Source organism: Falco punctatus, assembly GCF_963210335.1.
Source record: "Falco punctatus genome assembly, chromosome: 3".
Lineage (NCBI taxonomy): Eukaryota > Metazoa > Chordata > Aves > Falconiformes > Falconidae > Falco > Falco punctatus.
In genome coordinates, this window is record NC_137582.1 from 58488817 (window position 1) to 58505931 (window position 17115).

Here is a 17115-nt window from a genome sequence, read left to right on the forward strand (position 1 = left end):
AGAAAAAGTACAAAAAGATTATAAGTAAGAGTCAGTAAATGTTTGCTGTGGTTTTTGATGCCTGATTCTCCAAATGTTCCTACTCCCCATTTAGTTTCCTGCTTTTAGTAAATGGATGCATATCATCATCAGTAATCAATAGTTTTTGTCAGAGTCATCTGTATCATAAAAGAAGGAACTCAATTCAAAAACTCTATTAAAACCTTTCAATATTTTATGGACCTTCTTCTCAACACTCATAATCATTAGCACAGCTTTCTCCATAAATGTTATTTAATATAAAATTGGATATTATCTGCATTTGCATGTTAGACCTGAAATGAGAATTTGAGGAACCGTCAGATGGATTTCTTCACAATAGACTCACTAGATGTTTACCCTAGAAGTAAAGAAAGTGTGCCTGCCTTTTTAAATAATTAAGAACAAAGGGTCCCTGGAATATTTTGTTTAATTAGAACGTTTTTAAACTATGTCCTGACAACTCTTCCAACAAATTTGAATTGTTCTGTATACTCCTGTAAAACTATTTGTTACTGAAATCAATACAGGCTTTACCCTTTCTTTGGTGTTCATATTAGTGTTTCTCTTTGATATTAGTAATGTTCCTAAAGGGCTGAATTCAGTCCCATCAGACCGAAGGAAGTCTCTTCATTGTCACAGTCAGTTGTTGGAGAGATCACTGGCATTTGGATATTTTCTGTAGGCTGGCAAGTCGATCATGCACACAATGTTCAGGCCTCCTTTTTTTGTTGTCAGCTGAGAAATTCATGTTTGGAAGATACCAATACGTACAAGTGATCCCCTCCTCCAGTCACAGTGCTATGGGAATCTTCTCAGAAGGGGTTGCAAAAGTGAGTGTCACGTAGAGAGTCAAATGTGAAAAATGTTCACATGAAACTTCAGCGGTACATAGACTTTTCTCTGGACCTTTTTTTAGGAAGGAATGCATTTGTATCTAAGTATTAAACAGCACATTGGTCTGGATTGCAAATGTTATTCAAAGCGGAATCTAACTTTCTCAGTTGGAAATTGAAGAATTTTTACTGGAGAGAAAACAGTCTTCAGTGGTTCATTAGGAATGCACTAAATGATACATAAGGAATGGACAAGCTTCCACTTGACTGGAATGAAGTTTCTCTTCCTTTTTTTTTTTTTAAAGGCTCTTGATAAAAATATGTGAAAAATAGAGACAACTGAAAAGCATTCACGTCATTGGCCCTATCGGCTGTCAAGATAAAAATCTACTGTGAGAAATCTACTGAACAGGCTACCTTCCCTTCGCCTCTCTGCTTCTTATCTGGTAGTGAAATGGTGGAAAGATGGGACAGAAGAGAGACACCCAAAAGGCTGTTGAAATGAGCAGATAGAAAAAATTGATACCTCTATAAAAACAAAATATTTTTGTACCTCTGAGAACAAAATAAACATCAAATAAATCTCACATGCCCTGAGGACCAAAATGAGAACAAAAGAGAGGGGGAAGCCTTTCCTCCATCAACAACACAATTCTTGGTACCGAGGGAAAGACAGGTTCCAAGGGAGAGGTGGTTATGGCACAGTGGAATGGCCTCTGTCTGATTCCCTGCAGCACCTGCAGCTGGCTACAGTGTGGGGCTGTTGACTGCCTTCTCTTGTAGCCCACTGCTGTGAATGTGAATGTGGTTTTGATTGCCGTATCAGTCCATCTTTTTGAAAAATGAGGGGAAAACAAGAGGTTTTACATTTCCCCCTCTTCCTTATCACTCTTGATACAAACATGCCCTCAGCCTCCACCAGGCATTGCATATGGGCCCCTTCAGGTGCTCAGTATTTCTTTATTGTCTTCTGATTGCCTAGCAAGCAGGAGATCAGCACCGAGTGGCCTCAGCTCCCACTCCAAGATGCTAATGAGCTGAAGTCCATGCCCAGGCAACTCTATTAGTGGCATCATTCAAACCTTGGGTGTTTGAAGTAGTGTCAGTACTCCTTAATTCAAAGAGATTCAAGTGGCAGTGATGACTTTTATTCTTCTAAATCATTCCTTAAAATAGCTGCGTTTTCCTTAACCTTGCATCACTAGTTCCTGTTTGACATCACTGCCTCCTCTTGATGTTCTCAACTCTTATTATTTATTTTCCAGCTACTGATGTGCAGAGATATGTCTTATCACTCACTATGTAGATGGTGAGATCTTTGGTTTTCTGGAAGGTAATTCCATAATTACATATATATATATAGAGAGAGGGAGCCTTAGAAAAGAGAAGTGATTGCCCACTGTTTATGCATCTATTTGTGTCAGGTTTTCTGTTCTTCAGGCAGGAGATTGTCTTTGCTCATGTATATCTTTATTACTCACTGAAACCCCTGATTATAATGCTGTATTCAACTTTAAATCCTTATCCTGGTAAAAAAAAAAAAAGTGTGTCCTCTAATCCTGGGGGGAAGAGGCACCTTTCCCCTTCAAGATAATCCCCCTTTTCCAGTAGTCATCTGCCTCTAATGATTGCCTGGGGCAGGGGGGAGGGGGGGGAAACTGTCTAAATGTTGTGGTTAGTGAATGAAATCTGTCAGGAAATCAGATCTATCTGAAAAATTCTGGGTGAGTAAACCCCATTTCTTTGAAACGGATCTCAGCATTTCAGAACTCCACACAGAAGTTCCCATAACAAGTGTGGACCTGGGACATTGAGGCATGTGCACCTGGAGCAACCAGCAGCCTCAGGTCCAGGCCCTTTGTGCTCCCCACTAGCTTTTCTGTCTTTCACTGCAGATTATCACAAGTAGGATAGCGTGGGTGGCAGAGGAAACGTGTCATTGTATTTCAAGTATTCCCTTTCCTCTTGCATATTAGCACAAACTCACACTCATGCGTGGTTTGGACTAAGATGCCAGTGAGTGAGTTGAAGCAGCTCAGTCAGGGGAACCTGCTTCCTTCTTCCAGCCTCCCTGTGAGGGCACCTACCTCTGGCAAAGGGTAGAATAGGGAGTAGGTAGGCAGGAGAATGTAACATGTTGCTTCTAGGTCTGAAAGTGACTGTCTGTCAGAATCCTAAGTCTCTCCTTTTAAAAATAAAACCTCTTACTCACTTACAGGTCTTCATTAAAACAGTTAATTTGGCTGACTTTACACAAAACTTACACTAGAATTCTCTGTCAGGTCGAATTCCTCCCTAATAGGAACTGACACTTAGCCTTTTCCAATTATATCACACTGCTGAAGAGCATTTATGTCTATCAGTGGAAGCCTCTTAGGCCATCTGGAAGGCTGTTTCATTAACACTGGGTAAACAGTGGTTCATTTATTCTCACACGTATCCTTCAGCTTACATGTAAAAAGCTAATAAATAGCATCACAGTCATGGTGTTAAGTTTAAGTCTGAGATATGCATATGCTTGGAAGTTCAAGCCAGGGGGACCAATCTGTTCATATAGCTCTGTAGTTACGGCTGCACTTCTATTCAGAATCAAAGCTTGCAATTGCCAGTCCTCTGCTACCTCATTTTCTATTTTTCAGAATCGTGGGTGACTGTGCAATTTGCATGAATTACACAACAGAGAGGTGCATTCCCCTCACTCCAGCATATACGCAAACAATAGACAGATGAGCCAACACCACCCAAACAAGTGAAGTTTTCCCTGATCACTCTGTCCCGCTGCATTTCTCAAAAACATTATCTACTGAATCCAGAAACATAAGGTCAGGGATATTTGTCTCAAGTTCTGGGAGGTTTTCAGTCACTTACTCAAACATTATAAATGTCCTTGTGGTCAAGGACATTGTGTGTCTAGGTAACATTTTGCAACTCATTTTTTTATAAACACTACACATTTTGCTATAGTAAGTTTATACTCAAGTTCATATTAACTCTCTTTTGGCAGAAGGCTTAAAATTGGTAATAACCACGCAAATTTATCCTCTGCCAAAGCAGCATAAGAATCTGGTCTCCAAGCTCAAGCACTATTAGCTGAGAATCTGCAAATTCATTGTTTCTTTGTGGCTTCTACCTACAGTTACAGTTCTCATGGGAGCGCTTCTTTCTTCTACAGCATTTCCCAAACTGCTAAATCCTTTAATGAAAGGTTTAATTAAATGCTATTTCATTTTGTAATGCCAACATACTTAATTTTCCCAGAACTGCTGCAGTCTACTATTTGTTGGCTATGCTACATCTCGCATTGTTAAGCAATTCAGATCAATATTTTAGATTCTTAACACTTCTGCTCAGCTTATAATCAAATGCTTCTAACCCAGCTGACCTACTGCCAGATAAAGCCAGAAATATCAGGAGGCTGCCGTAATGTAGCTGTCCTGTTACACGTTTTCAATGACATTCATGTGCCCTATTTCAATGTTCGCACGCACCATAAAGAGGAGCTGGCTAGTGGCAGACCAGTGGGAAGCAAAGCACAAGCGCTTCTTGGTCTCAGTACTATTAAGCAGCAACTTGTAGAAGCAGCGTGCTGGGAAAAGGTTGTGTGAGAGTGAGAACTGACTTTCTGGGTCATCTGTTCTTTGCTCAAGCATTAATGTAGCCGTGTTCCTCTGGGAGTGCCTTACAATAAGCTTGCGGCTAAACTCTGCTAATATAATCCAGCGTGACCCCAGTGACTTCTTTTGACTTCCTTCTCATTCACACTGATGAAATAGAGAAAACATTCTCCTTTTGTCTGGATGAGAATTGAGTTGTTATGGTTTACTACTTTTACACCATTTAAAAGCCAGCCTTGATGGGTGTGACTATCTTGCCACATCGCAAGGAAGTTAACTGCAAAAGACATAGAATGACTAGCTATTTTGTAAAAAAAGGAATTAAACTTCTCTGATACCCTGTTACAAAAAAAAAATCTGACTGTGAAACCTATGCATGAATTTTTAAAGAGCTGGTTATATAAAGAATTTAGTTTCAGCTCACATTGTCATCTCACTTTTATCTAATGCTTAAGAAAAGACACTGCCCTGAATACATAAACCCATCTGTGCAAGACCGCTGAATTATGTACAGAAGGCAGGGGATGAATAAATAACGTAGCAGATTTTAAAGATGGCATCTTTTTTAAAAAAAAAAAAGGTGAATATTTTCCCATCATTGAAAGGCATTCAAGCTGTTGGGCTGTTGTGTAAAGCTTCAGTTACTTTACTGTACCTTGCCCTCCTGGATGGTGACAACATCGGGCAAACCTCCAAGTACCCGTGCACGATCTGGAAATAAATGAAAGTAATTTTCTTTAGTGTCTCAAAATCAACTGTGTCCTAGATCTTGTTTCCCCTCTAGTTTTTTACCTTATTTATGTACAAACTTGTCTCTGATATCTGCACTAGCAGAGAACTATTCAGCATTCTTAGCACAACATTTGGACTTAAAAAACCATTGAATTCACAGCAAAAGATGTGTTGATAGCCGGTGTCAGTCACTTACAGAAGGGAATTAAAGTACATGTGCTGTGTCCTGCAGATTTTGCCATCAATTCAGTGTTACTTCTGAGTGCACAAAAAGAAGTCTGAATTTTTGAGATCCAGTGCTCTAAATTTTTAGTGACATAAGCTAAAAACGTTGGTTTCCAAAAGGAGATGAATGACACCTAATGAAGTGGTGGAGATTAGGTTTTAATCTAAATACAAAGAGACTTCAGGCTCAGTGACAACACTAAAATTCCACCGCTTTGTAAGCATCTCTTTGTAAATGACGTTGATACCTGATCTAGTTTTAAGCTCAGTCCCATAGGAATCTTACATAAATACAAATAAACTGATCACATGCAGTCTTTGGTGCGCTTATCCTGGAATATGGATTTTGTTCGTTATATGTCTTGGTGGAGCCTAGCAGAGGAAGGAAATGACTATACAGAATGTTGCCCTCTAATGTATTCTGTAAAAGATGTGCTCTGCAGCACAGAGATAACAACCCTACGAGACCAGGAATAGGACTGTGTTAAGTCATTTAACATGCCAGCCCCTTATGAATGGTCCAGGGTTAAAAACTAAATGCCCAGGGTAGGACTATTACTGACCCCTTTGCGCTGTCTCAGCTGGGACATGTAGGGGGTCACTGTACATATACAAGCTCCGCTCTATTTGGAGTATATGTCCAGGAGGAGTTAGCTCAGATCTCTCTACACATTTTTCTCCAATAACTTTTCAAATGCCAGTTCTGCCCTCATTTTTATGCAAGTCTGAAAGTCATCTGGAGTGGGAGATTTTTTTGATGTTACATTTTTTCCATGTGTTTTTCTGTAAATAGGGAGAATACTGAGCTTAATAGTTCAAGTTCAATTCTAATGACTTATTCCTTGGGTGGTTAATACATACTTTTGTTTTAGTTGCTATGTTGGAATTAACACACAGGCAAAACTATGAGGGGGTTCAGGGATCTGTCTTTAATGCAAAAGCTGCTGTTGCTTTCTTACCCATTTCTGTATGTAATGCAGAGTCATTTGACATTTTAGATAGTTCAGAATTAGCCAAATTATTTCCTCCATCTTTGAAAACAAAGTCACTTTTGTGCATAGAACATGCATGAGAGATCCCAGCAATGAATCTAATTTTTAGAGAAGTCTAACTGGTAATGACAACAGGAGCTTAGATGGGAAAAATCAACATAATCCATAACTGCAATATGATTAGCTGCAATGTGCACCAATGTTAAATCACAAAAAGGTCACTCTCCTTGCTTTTTCTTGGTGTATGGACAAACTTGTTTTAGGATGAGCACAAGCACATACACATGTATACAAGCCCTTTCTTTCCCAACACACAACCTTCCTGGAGAGGAAGAAAACCTTCATAAACAGTTTGTTGCAACCATTGTCAAAGAAGGCACACTTACTTTTCTCTGCAATCGCAGCTTGCCTGGAATTGAAAGAAACAAAAAGAAAGTCCAATTTCAGTTAAGGCTTACTTAGAGTGATTGAAAAACTGCTTATCTTTTTAACTGCCTTTAATCCACTAAGGAAACTCTCTCTCATCATTTGGCAATACTGCTTTTTCTTTATTACTCAACTGTTATATAAGGGTTACACTAAAGAAGTCACATGCAAAACTCCTACAGGCTTCTGTAGGAATAAGGTTTGTTTCATAGCCTATGGTTAGCTCCAGCACAAAATAAGCCAACACTATTTTTATTTTATGAGTGCCATTACTGTATTTAGATGGCATAATACTTACTTTAACCTCTGGAACTCGGCAAAGGCTTCATCAAATGCTTTGTAAAGAGAAAAGTTGATTTTAAAGGTAGGTTCAGAGATAAATCATCACAAGTTCAAATTTAAAATGCAGAAATAAATTTAAAATGTAGACATCATTAAAGAAATATTAATGGATGGATGGGTGTATATTGTATAAACCCTAAAACGCTGAATGGTTCAACTAATAAAGGCCATCTATGGCAGCTATTATATACACGTATGAACACATAAGCACACTTTTTCTCTTCTAAAAGTCAAGCTTTAAGACAAAGAGATAGCAGGGGAGCAATAGATTGAAATAATTTCACAAGAAGAGGAAGAAACCCACAACGCACCACCTAAATGATAGCTTATGGCAGTGGTCTCCCAAACTTTTTTTCACTTTACACCTCTATCTAAAATTTTTTTTGAGCACACACTACCACTATATGTATATTTATTTATAAATTATGTAAGTGCAGTACAGAAGTTCTCTTATATTTTCTTCCCACATCCCAGCAGATCATCTTGCATGCATCCTGCTTTGGAGACCACTGGCTTATGGAATACAAGACATCTGGTTTTCCCAAGTGCTTTTCACACCTGCTCTGAAGTATCACACTGACGGCCATGAACAGACCAAACAGAAAACTATTGTCTCCTTTGTAAATTCAGACTAGGCTACCATCATGTGGGAGGTCAGCCTTTCCTGCTTTGAAAGGGAAGAAGAAATCTCTTTTCTCAGGAAGTGGAGATAGAGTACAGAAGGAGCAAGGGGGAGATGATTATAAGGTTGTGGCCCTTACACAGCTTGCAGACCCAAAGTGAAGCTTTAAGGGTGGAAATGGCTGGGGATGGAAACTCAACAGGTCGGAAGGAGTTAATCTGTTTCCTAGGATCTAAGAGGTCTCTCAGAGCAAAAGCTTCCAACAGTCAATCCAAGTAATTTCAGCTGTTCCCCTAACAGTCCTTCATCATGTTGATGAAAGGTCTTGTCAGCTCTGAAGAATAAGGACCCCTATTATATCCATCAAAGAATACAGTAGGAAAGAAACAGAACAAACTTGTCCCTCACTTCCTCCTCCAACTACTACTTGGAAGGAAGAGATAGAGAAAGCGTTCAGTGCTACAGCTTGTACTTAAAACTGCCAATCAATGCCAGCAACACAGGGGGGTTTATAAGATAGCTCAGAAACTGGGCTGATGTCTCAGTAGGCAAACTGTAAGCGCCTATTTGAAATAGGAAAAAGCTGTTCATAATTTCTGACTCAAGAGCACAGCTTGGAGAAAACAAGTTGCACTGTCTCCACAAACACTGCTGGGTACACACGCCGACCCTACAACCCCAGCAGTCACAGCTCTGTAGCGAGATCCTGCCGTTGACACCCCTGCCCTACCGCACGCAGTACGATGCCCACACACACAGTGTTAGCAGAGGGAATGGCCTACCTTGTCCAGAAAGATCCACTGTCTTTTTGTGTCCTGTTTTACCGTCGAAGAGTTCCATTGTGTATCTGCCTTTGTCCTGCGGAGTTGGTTCATTGATCTGCAACCAGATCTGCTCCCCGGTGACACCAGTCTTCACTCGGTCTGTAAACCTAATCTGGGTATCACTGGAAAATACAAAACAATGTTACTCTTTCAGTTTACTGGAGTACAAATGGGATTTGCTCATGCTGAGTCACTGAGTACATCTGCAGTTACTACATGATTTCCAAGGAGCAATGGTACGTCACCGTATTAAACTTTTGAAGTCAAATTCTTGCTAAAGCTGTAGGCCAGCTGGGCAGAACTGGTATGACAGTCTTTCCCTGTTGAAGGTCTAGCTCTCCTCAGAGCTTCCAGGAAGGTTATGCATCTTAGCCTATGACCTGAGCCATAGAAGAGTTATACAAATGTAAAAGCCTGATCTCTGAAGGGTAATCCATGCATCCTTAAATGTTCATCTTCTCTTTTTAGCATAGGTTTGTTTCTGCTTGGGCAAAAAAACCTATACGGTGCTGTACCTACCAAAACCCCACACTTTTGTCACAAGTGGTGTTTGCCCAGTTGGGCTGTTTTCTGATGCTCTGCTGTGCTTTGGTGTTTACAGTTAAACATATTTTGACATAAATGTATCCTCTTCCACAAAATTATCAATTTCTCAGCTTCCTAGATAAGCAGTTAAGTGCCCTGGATGAGGCAAAAGATATTCGTCAAATAAGCTACTGGTTTTATTTTAATCTTTGAACTGATAATTTTGAATATACTGAAGGGAAAAGAACACTTTTTTCTAGTTTAATTTGATATGCTTCAAGACAAAACTAGTTTCTAAAAATTAATATGAGAGAAGGGGCAAAAACTCAGAATACTTCATACTCACTTGCAGTTTTGAAATACTTAGGACCTCTGGTGATACCAGGTCAAAATGGGTGCCAAGAAACAGGAAAGCCTCAAATAGCTTTCATTTCTCTGACAAGGTTGCTGGTTAGCATCGGTGTCAATAATTACAGCCAGACTGCTACAGCACATCCTGGGTATTCTCTCAAGAAAACTCATGTAAATGAGTTTTCTTGAGATGTAAGTAATTCAGATTCCACCCTAAAGTCTAACTACTACCGTGTCCACAGGAAGTGAAACAGCAAGAATAGCAATAATAGATCTGAAGCTGTTTACTTTTCTGGGTTTTCCAGTGCGTGCTGTTTATGCTGGCTGAGAATTCAAAGATGTCTTATGGATTTGGATATACAACTCCCATTAATTTTGTGGGGAGCTGGGCATTCAAATTCTTTTTAAAAATCACAGTTCTTCTGTCCGTCTTGGTTAGGTTCTTAGCACTCACAGGAGGAGCAGTCTGGATTTTACTGCCCCAGGCACATGCTTGAACTTCCTTTGCCTCCTAACATGAACCCATGTATTAAAAGGACATTCCCACTTGTCCCAGTTCCCATGAATTGTGGCTTCTAGACAAGCAGACCTCCAGGCTAGGTATCTCTGAACCCACAGTGCTGGCCTCTTTTAAAGCTTGTCAGTCTCTCAGGTTGTATTTGCATCACTTCTTAAAACTGATTCAGGGAAAGCTGCAGCTCCCATTTAGGAGGTGGGAAGCACCTGAAGCAACACATCCCTGACAGCATCTCATGGCATGGGACTATCTGTCTCATGAGGGAAACAACAGGAGGGCCCTGCACCACCAACACCTGATTCATACTGGTTTCATGTGGACGTAATTCACTGAAACTAACTCATATGAGATAAGGACTCATAAGAGGTGAGAAGAAACCAGGGCCTCGCCCCTCTCATATATCCAGGTTCTTTCTGAATCTATAAAACCAAAATTGCACTGGCATTTGCAAAGCTCTTGCATACTTACTTGTGCACCCAGCCTACTCTCAAATCTTCCACATAATGAGTAACATAGGAGTACAGTCTGATACCCTCAGCTGTGCTCTGGATTTTCAGGTCTGTGGCAGATAAAGCTGAAAGAAGAGCACATGGTTTTATGCAGCCGTGCAGCCATTCATTGAGTGTCACAATGAGTCATTCATTCGAAGAGAGAATGAAGTTCTTACCAATCCTTCTGCATACTTCATTCATCAGATCTGCAAAAGCTGTGGAAATAAAATCCGGAGACTAAGACTCTGTGACTGCAGCTCAAGCAAAGTCAATAACAGGACAAGGACTGGCTCTGAAATATTCTCACCAGTAGGGTTGAAAAAGAAATCGGACCGACCTTATAAAGCATATTAGAAACGTAAGCAATGCAGCAATATAGCCTGTTAATCCACAATTTCCAGGCTTTATTTAACTGCAGCCTTGATAAATACTGCTGCAGCTGAGCAAAACTTTTTGGTTTGTTTTGGGGGTTTTTTGTAAATGACACTATTCAGTTGGAATGCTAAGCCATCTATATACATTCTAATGGATAGAGTTATTTGCCTCTTGCTTGGAAACGTAAGTGAAACTTTAAATATATAGTAATCACATTGAGTGGGAAGGCCCCTAAACAAATGAATGGCAAAACATAATAAAAATGTGTAATCTTTTAAAATTACGTAATTCTATAATTTCTTTCTATACTTGTAAACTTACACTACTGATGGTCCCCTGAGGAAACCCATTATAATTTCACTTAGCATTAGTCATCATATTCTTCCAAAATTAGACAGAATCCAGATGCAATAAGCTGCATTCAAACACTATTTGAACTGAAAAATCTCATTTTTTCTAATGAGATGACCTTGTACACAGGAGGAACAAAGCCACAGGAAGGGGACACATTGCTTGTACCCCGGACCCGCTTGCAGGCGAGCACCCAGGCTGCCAGCTGGTGTGGCTGACAGCATGCAGAAAGTGGCTCTGACCTGTGTCCTTAAGCTGTAGCTCAGTGGAGTCCTTTCCTCTGTCATCCTTCAGTATGACTTCATAAGTGCCAGCATCTTTCTTAGAAAACTGCAATATTGTAACAGCAAGAAAAGTTTTCAGAACAGTTACTGTAGAAAAGTCTAGATTTTACTCCCGAACACAGCTGATGTCCTGTCCCCAGGGAGGTACCCCAGGCTGGGGCTTCCCCCGGTGCCCCCCAGCTGCCCTGCTGCTGGCCAGGGTGGTGGGATGGGCTTGGGCTGGGGGGTCCTGGCCTGCAGCTGTGGGGGAGCCTCCAGCCCCGGGGGGTCCTGACACTTCTTCCCTTCCTCAGCCAAAGAACCAAGAGCAAAGAAATGAAGTGGTGAATGCAGGTCACCCCCTCGAGCCTGCAGCAAGGCTGGGTAGGGACCAGACCTCTGGTGACTCCGAGGGTGGTCCTTGGAAAGCCTGAGTGACAAGCGCTTTCCAAATGCTATTTGAAACATAAATGTGGTTTCATTCTGTTGTTAAACTGACATAGAAAGGAAGTGACAAGCTTATTATCTCTTCTGTCATCATTTCCTGACAATCTGAACAAGCAGTTATAGACAGACATTTGCTCCAGCTAGAACGCAGACGCCTCATTTTTTCATTTTGAAAACCCACTTCCTTTTTTGATTGTTCTGCTGAAATATTAGATTAGATCGTATCGTTCATCTGAATTCGTAACACTGACTTCAGCTGAGGGCTAACAAGGACAGTCACTCACCTCTGATATCAGCAGAGTACACACGCCGTCTTTAAAGTCATGTTCTTCATCTACCATTATCTCCCTGTCATCTTTGTACCATACAATGTGTGTTTCCTTCTTAATATTAGCCACCTAAGATGGATGAAAACCACATTGTAATTGTTCTCTTCATTTGAGCAGGGGAACTTAGTACATGGGCCAGCTTGTTCAATCTCTCATAAAAGGACAGCGAGCTTTACAACTTGATCAGAGTGAGTTATTGCAGGCCTCCATTTTAAAATGAGGGATGCAAGAGGGAAAACAGCAGGGATGGAAAGAAAGAGAAAAGGACTGCCAGCAGCTTCAAGGAGCCCAGGGAACCAGTGAATCCTGCCCAGGGGATTTCTACCATATAACTGGCCAAAAATGAGAAAGTCCCAGGATTTACAAAGACTTGTCATTCCTATTCAGGTGCCTTTTCCTGAATGGGTGGCTGACAGACCTGGAGAAAAAAGTTCAAGCTATCTTCCAAGGTATTTTGTTACACACAATGAGCAGTTGCCCCAGCGTGATTAGCCTTCAGAGGCTCTGTCGGTATCCAATATGCAACTGGGAGTACAAAAGCAAAGGGCGTATCTATAGTCCCTTCCTACCCTCATCATCTAAGTAGTGGTAGGTCAAAGTGCTTTGAACATTGTAATCAATGTTTTCCTTGCCCCTTACCTTACATTTCAACATCACGTTACAGTCATCAGTAACTTCCCATCCCAGTTTATCCACAAAATGAGGACCTGTATAAAAATACAGATGTATTATAACAAAAATATATTTTTAAAGGTCACATCAATGCTATTCATGATACAAAACCAAAGACAAATGTGTTTTTCTTGACAAGAATACTGTTATGTTTTAATGTGGTTTTATTTTCCTATTTCTCCTTCAGAAGATAAGCAACCATATAACAACAAAAAACATCTATTTAAAATTAATATATAGAAATAAAAACAAACTCTTAACAGACTAACACGTGTGATTCTTATAAGTAACCATATTATCACCTTGTTTCCTGTGCCATTCTTTTCTCTGGAAATCTGCTTCATCCTGCAGCTTCTTGAATACTAGGAATTAAAACCAGCAAAAAAAAAATCCAAGGTTAGACATGGAGTGCCATTTGTACGGTGCTGAATGTCACTGTAACAGTTAGGTGCAGCTCTGTCCCTTAGAGGTCAATGAGAATCCTGCCATAGGGCCAGGTTTTCACTGAACATTTCAAAGTGTCAGAAGCTGATTATGGCTAACTCAATTTTCCTAGCTGCTTGCAGTCATCAGAAGTTTGATGTGTCATGTCTGATGAAGCATAACCCCCAATCATACAGCTACTTTCTGCTCTCAATAGGAAGGCAAATGAGTGGCACCAGAGTCAACAAGCTGCATGAGCTCTAGGAGGTGCAACTACTTGCTCCTGGCTGGATGGGCTTTTTAGAAATTTTCGTTCCACACATAGAAAACCAAACCATAGCAAGCTGCAATATTTTACATTTCTGTAACAATTCCCCTCCCTCCCAGGACTTTAAAAATTTCAGTTCACACACATGCCCTGTACTATACGAGGCAGGCAAGCAATATGGCATGAAAAAACACTGGAACATCTATTAGTATTGAAAACAGTGGAAAGTGAAGATGACAGCTGAGGTAACCTCAGGATAATTTTTCCAGCCTACTGCATAATATAGATCACTTTACCATCACCAATTAGGACAAGGCTGGATTGATTGGTTGCTTTTCCATCCTGCAGCTGGAAAGTGTAAGTCCCTTCATCCTTGTCCTCGAGTTTATCCATAATCATTTCAACAAGGCCAGTCTTCTGGTCCACCTTCATTTTATATTTCTTCAGGAATGGAAAGTAAAGCAATGATTAATGGATATCAGAGTCAGAAAATATTTGTCAAATGTTATATAGTATCTTCAGGTGAAATTCTGCTTTCTTTAATTCCCACTTATTCAGATTCCCGCTATCTCTAGCTCCAGCTTTAAATGTATAACCAAATAAATAAGAAATCTGTTAAAGGTGAAGCCTATTTAATGGTACTATACAAGCACGTGACATGCCTGTTGTATGTATGTACCATGTTCTTTTTCATTAGAAAGGTTTAGATTTGCACCTCTTCAGAAAAACACTTTATTTGAAGATGGTTATACTTTTACAAGCTATTGTGTAGAATGTTCCATCTCTGCCTTCTACCTGACATCAGTGTTGCAACAAAAGCATGCCATGTCATGTCTGTGGGAGTAACATGCTCTGCTGTAATAAATTCCTCCAAACAGCAAAGAGAGGTGAGAACCAAGCACACAGGTTTGCTAGGGCCATAGATGAAGGAGACAGGATGAATCTGGGCTACTGCAGTGACTCCTTCAAGATCACAGTAGCTGCTTACCTGGGACTAACTTGTTGCAGGAACTCGTATGATCACCACTAGTTAACGGAACGTGATACTCACAAGGATGGCAGGAAGTCATTTAACTCCACTTTATAAACTGTGCCCAGTAGAATTCATCTGGAGCTCAGAACTATGGACAAAACCTTTCTAATGATGCTTTCAATTACATATGTTATTTCTCATGAAAATGCATTAATGTGGAACACTATTTGGAAGTATATTTGAGACAGAGACATTAATATTCATTGATACTCATAAAAATGCAAACACATGTGAGCAATGAAAAGGCTTACCTCTCCATTGAAAATCTCCTTATCATTAAAAACAAAGTTGGCCTTTGCATTGCCAGACAGTTTTTCAGCTTGCAACCAGAATCTCACTTCTCCTTTTTCCAAAATTTCCACTGCCAACTCAGAGGCAAGTGGGACAGCTACAAAGAAGAAAGAAAAGAATAAGGCATATACTTTGCCTGTGCCCCAACAACTATTTTCTTCTATGCTCAGAACACCACTTCTTCCTTTCATACTCAGGTACTGCATGCAAGGTAACTAACTTATGACAGCTCTTCATATAGACAGAATGCCCCTCCACCCACATATACATGGGATGAGAGTCAAGATTTAATCTTTTGATCCTTCAATCACTAGGTCTGTACAGACTGGAAGTGTTCAGGATTCGAGTTATGCTCCATTCTGATACCAGGCTATTTCAAAGGTAAACTGCAACTATCTCTGCAGCATGATGTGAGTCTGTATGGCACAGACCCATGTTTAATGAGTTGCCTAACAATATTGCTCTAAGACAGTGAACTGTTCAATGGAAAAAACCACAAAAATAAACCCCAAGCATGAAGCCAGATTAGAAAGTCAGCTGCTGAGCTGCAGGTTGGGATATTTTTGTAAGCACTCTGATCCTTTGCTGAGCAGTACCTCTACCTCCAGAATTTACCATGTATCATAACATACCCTCGATCTCCCCAATACATTTTCTTTACCTATAAATAATGGAAACCCCTACATATGGACCAATTATTTGTCTTAGCAGGAAAAAAATAGTGTAAAGGGTACTATACCATAGATAATATTAGTATCTTTTAAATTTTTTTCCATTTTTCCTTGTTCTTGTTAGTAAAAGCCTTCAGCTTGCATCCACTTTAATTTTTCATTTAAGATGTCTTAATCAGCAACATTAAACATGATCATTTAGACTCTGATATTGCTCATTTTATTGGCTTCCATCATTTTTAGCTGTCTTAGTGAATGCTCAGGTTCTTCACAGAAATCATACTCTGGGAAGTATGTATGCTGTATGTGAACTCTCCCCCAGTCTCCGCTTTCACAGCAGTGTAAAGTCTGCATCGCTAGGGTGTAACATGGAACAGCTGAGGACAGTGTACAAACACATTGCAAAATGCTTGATGATATAGCCTGGTGATAGTGTAAAGACACACCTCCCAGACAAATCCCAGGGCAGGGCTGGTTCTTTTAGCTCCGTGTATGCAACGGCCCGGCTACAGCAAGAGAGGACTGGGACTGAAGCAGTGTCTAATTACTCTCATCTTTCCATTGGCACCATACTAAACAACTGGGGTGCCTTCTGGAGCAAAGCTGCCATCCCATCCCACTGCCAAACAAAGTCTGAGAGTAAGGACCCCCCACGTCCTTCTTTCCCACGCGCACCCCTTTGCCGCATCTACGCACTCCCACACCTGCGGGTGTGCTGAGCAGCACAGGACCCATCTCTGGTGAAAATAAGGCTTCTGGGAGGTGAGGGGAAAAAAGAGAATTATGGAAATGGTTGAGTCACTATCCCTGAAGGTATTTAAAAGACACGCAGATGCGGTGCTTAAGGATATGGTTAATGGTGGACTTGGCAGTGCTAGGTTAACAGTTGGACTTAATGATCTTAAAGGTCTTTTCCAACCTAGATGATTTTATGATTCTATGAAAAAGACACAGGCTTAACCAGAAAGAGGAAAGCCTGGAGCCTGAAGGGACAGCATTACCACAAGGGAGCAAGGCAAAGAACGACCCCATAGGAGTGTGCCTCAGCAGTGCAAGTGGTGCATGTGATGCTTTCTCACCCAGCACATCACTTTGCTCATAAGAAACAGAAGGAATCTCAGGTCTTGCATAATTTCTCCAAACAAAGCGACTGAAATACTATGGAAGACAGTGGAAGTAAGAGGGAGAAGGTGTGAATAGATATCAGGCTGCACTGCTTTTGTCTCATTGTCAGCTCTATGGCAATTTTAAACACCCACTTGGTTTGCATGTAATTAACTATGAATATCTTATTCTAACAGCGAAAAGAGGAAAGTGTCTCAAAAGCTGTTAAATAAAAGGCTGAAAGGATGCAAGAGAATTCTTTTCTGGGAAAAGGCTGTTCACTTCTCCACCCAAATGAACTGGACAAACCTGCATTACAGTCCTCCATGAGCAAAAGTCTTATTTTAAGCTATTTCCATAAGCACTGACTGAC

General features: G+C 40.5%; 1 protein-coding gene and 1 long non-coding RNA gene across 2 annotated transcripts in view; one reads left to right on the forward strand and one right to left on the reverse strand.

Annotated features, from left to right (window-relative positions):
• The window catches only part of MYOM1 (myomesin 1), a 120440-nt gene that overhangs the window by 9149 nt on the left and 94176 nt on the right, over positions 1-17115 (reverse strand). Inside the window, exons 27-38 of the mRNA XM_080381367.1 lie at positions 14928-15064; positions 13940-14084; positions 13255-13314; positions 12920-12987; positions 12236-12349; positions 11484-11571; positions 10692-10730; positions 10493-10598; positions 8590-8753; positions 7142-7178; positions 6804-6826; positions 5124-5179 (exon numbers count right to left, since the gene is read on the reverse strand). Of these exons, the coding sequence (XP_080237493.1) occupies positions 5124-5179; positions 6804-6826; positions 7142-7178; positions 8590-8753; positions 10493-10598; positions 10692-10730; positions 11484-11571; positions 12236-12349; positions 12920-12987; positions 13255-13314; positions 13940-14084; positions 14928-15064 (1037 nt within the window). The remainder of the gene's footprint in view (positions 1-5123; positions 5180-6803; positions 6827-7141; positions 7179-8589; positions 8754-10492; positions 10599-10691; positions 10731-11483; positions 11572-12235; positions 12350-12919; positions 12988-13254; positions 13315-13939; positions 14085-14927; positions 15065-17115) is intronic.
• Positions 4-5032, forward strand: LOC308061442. Its single transcript, XR_013927231.1, has 2 exons — positions 4-851; positions 1160-5032. It is a non-coding gene; the product is annotated as an uncharacterized lncRNA (long non-coding RNA).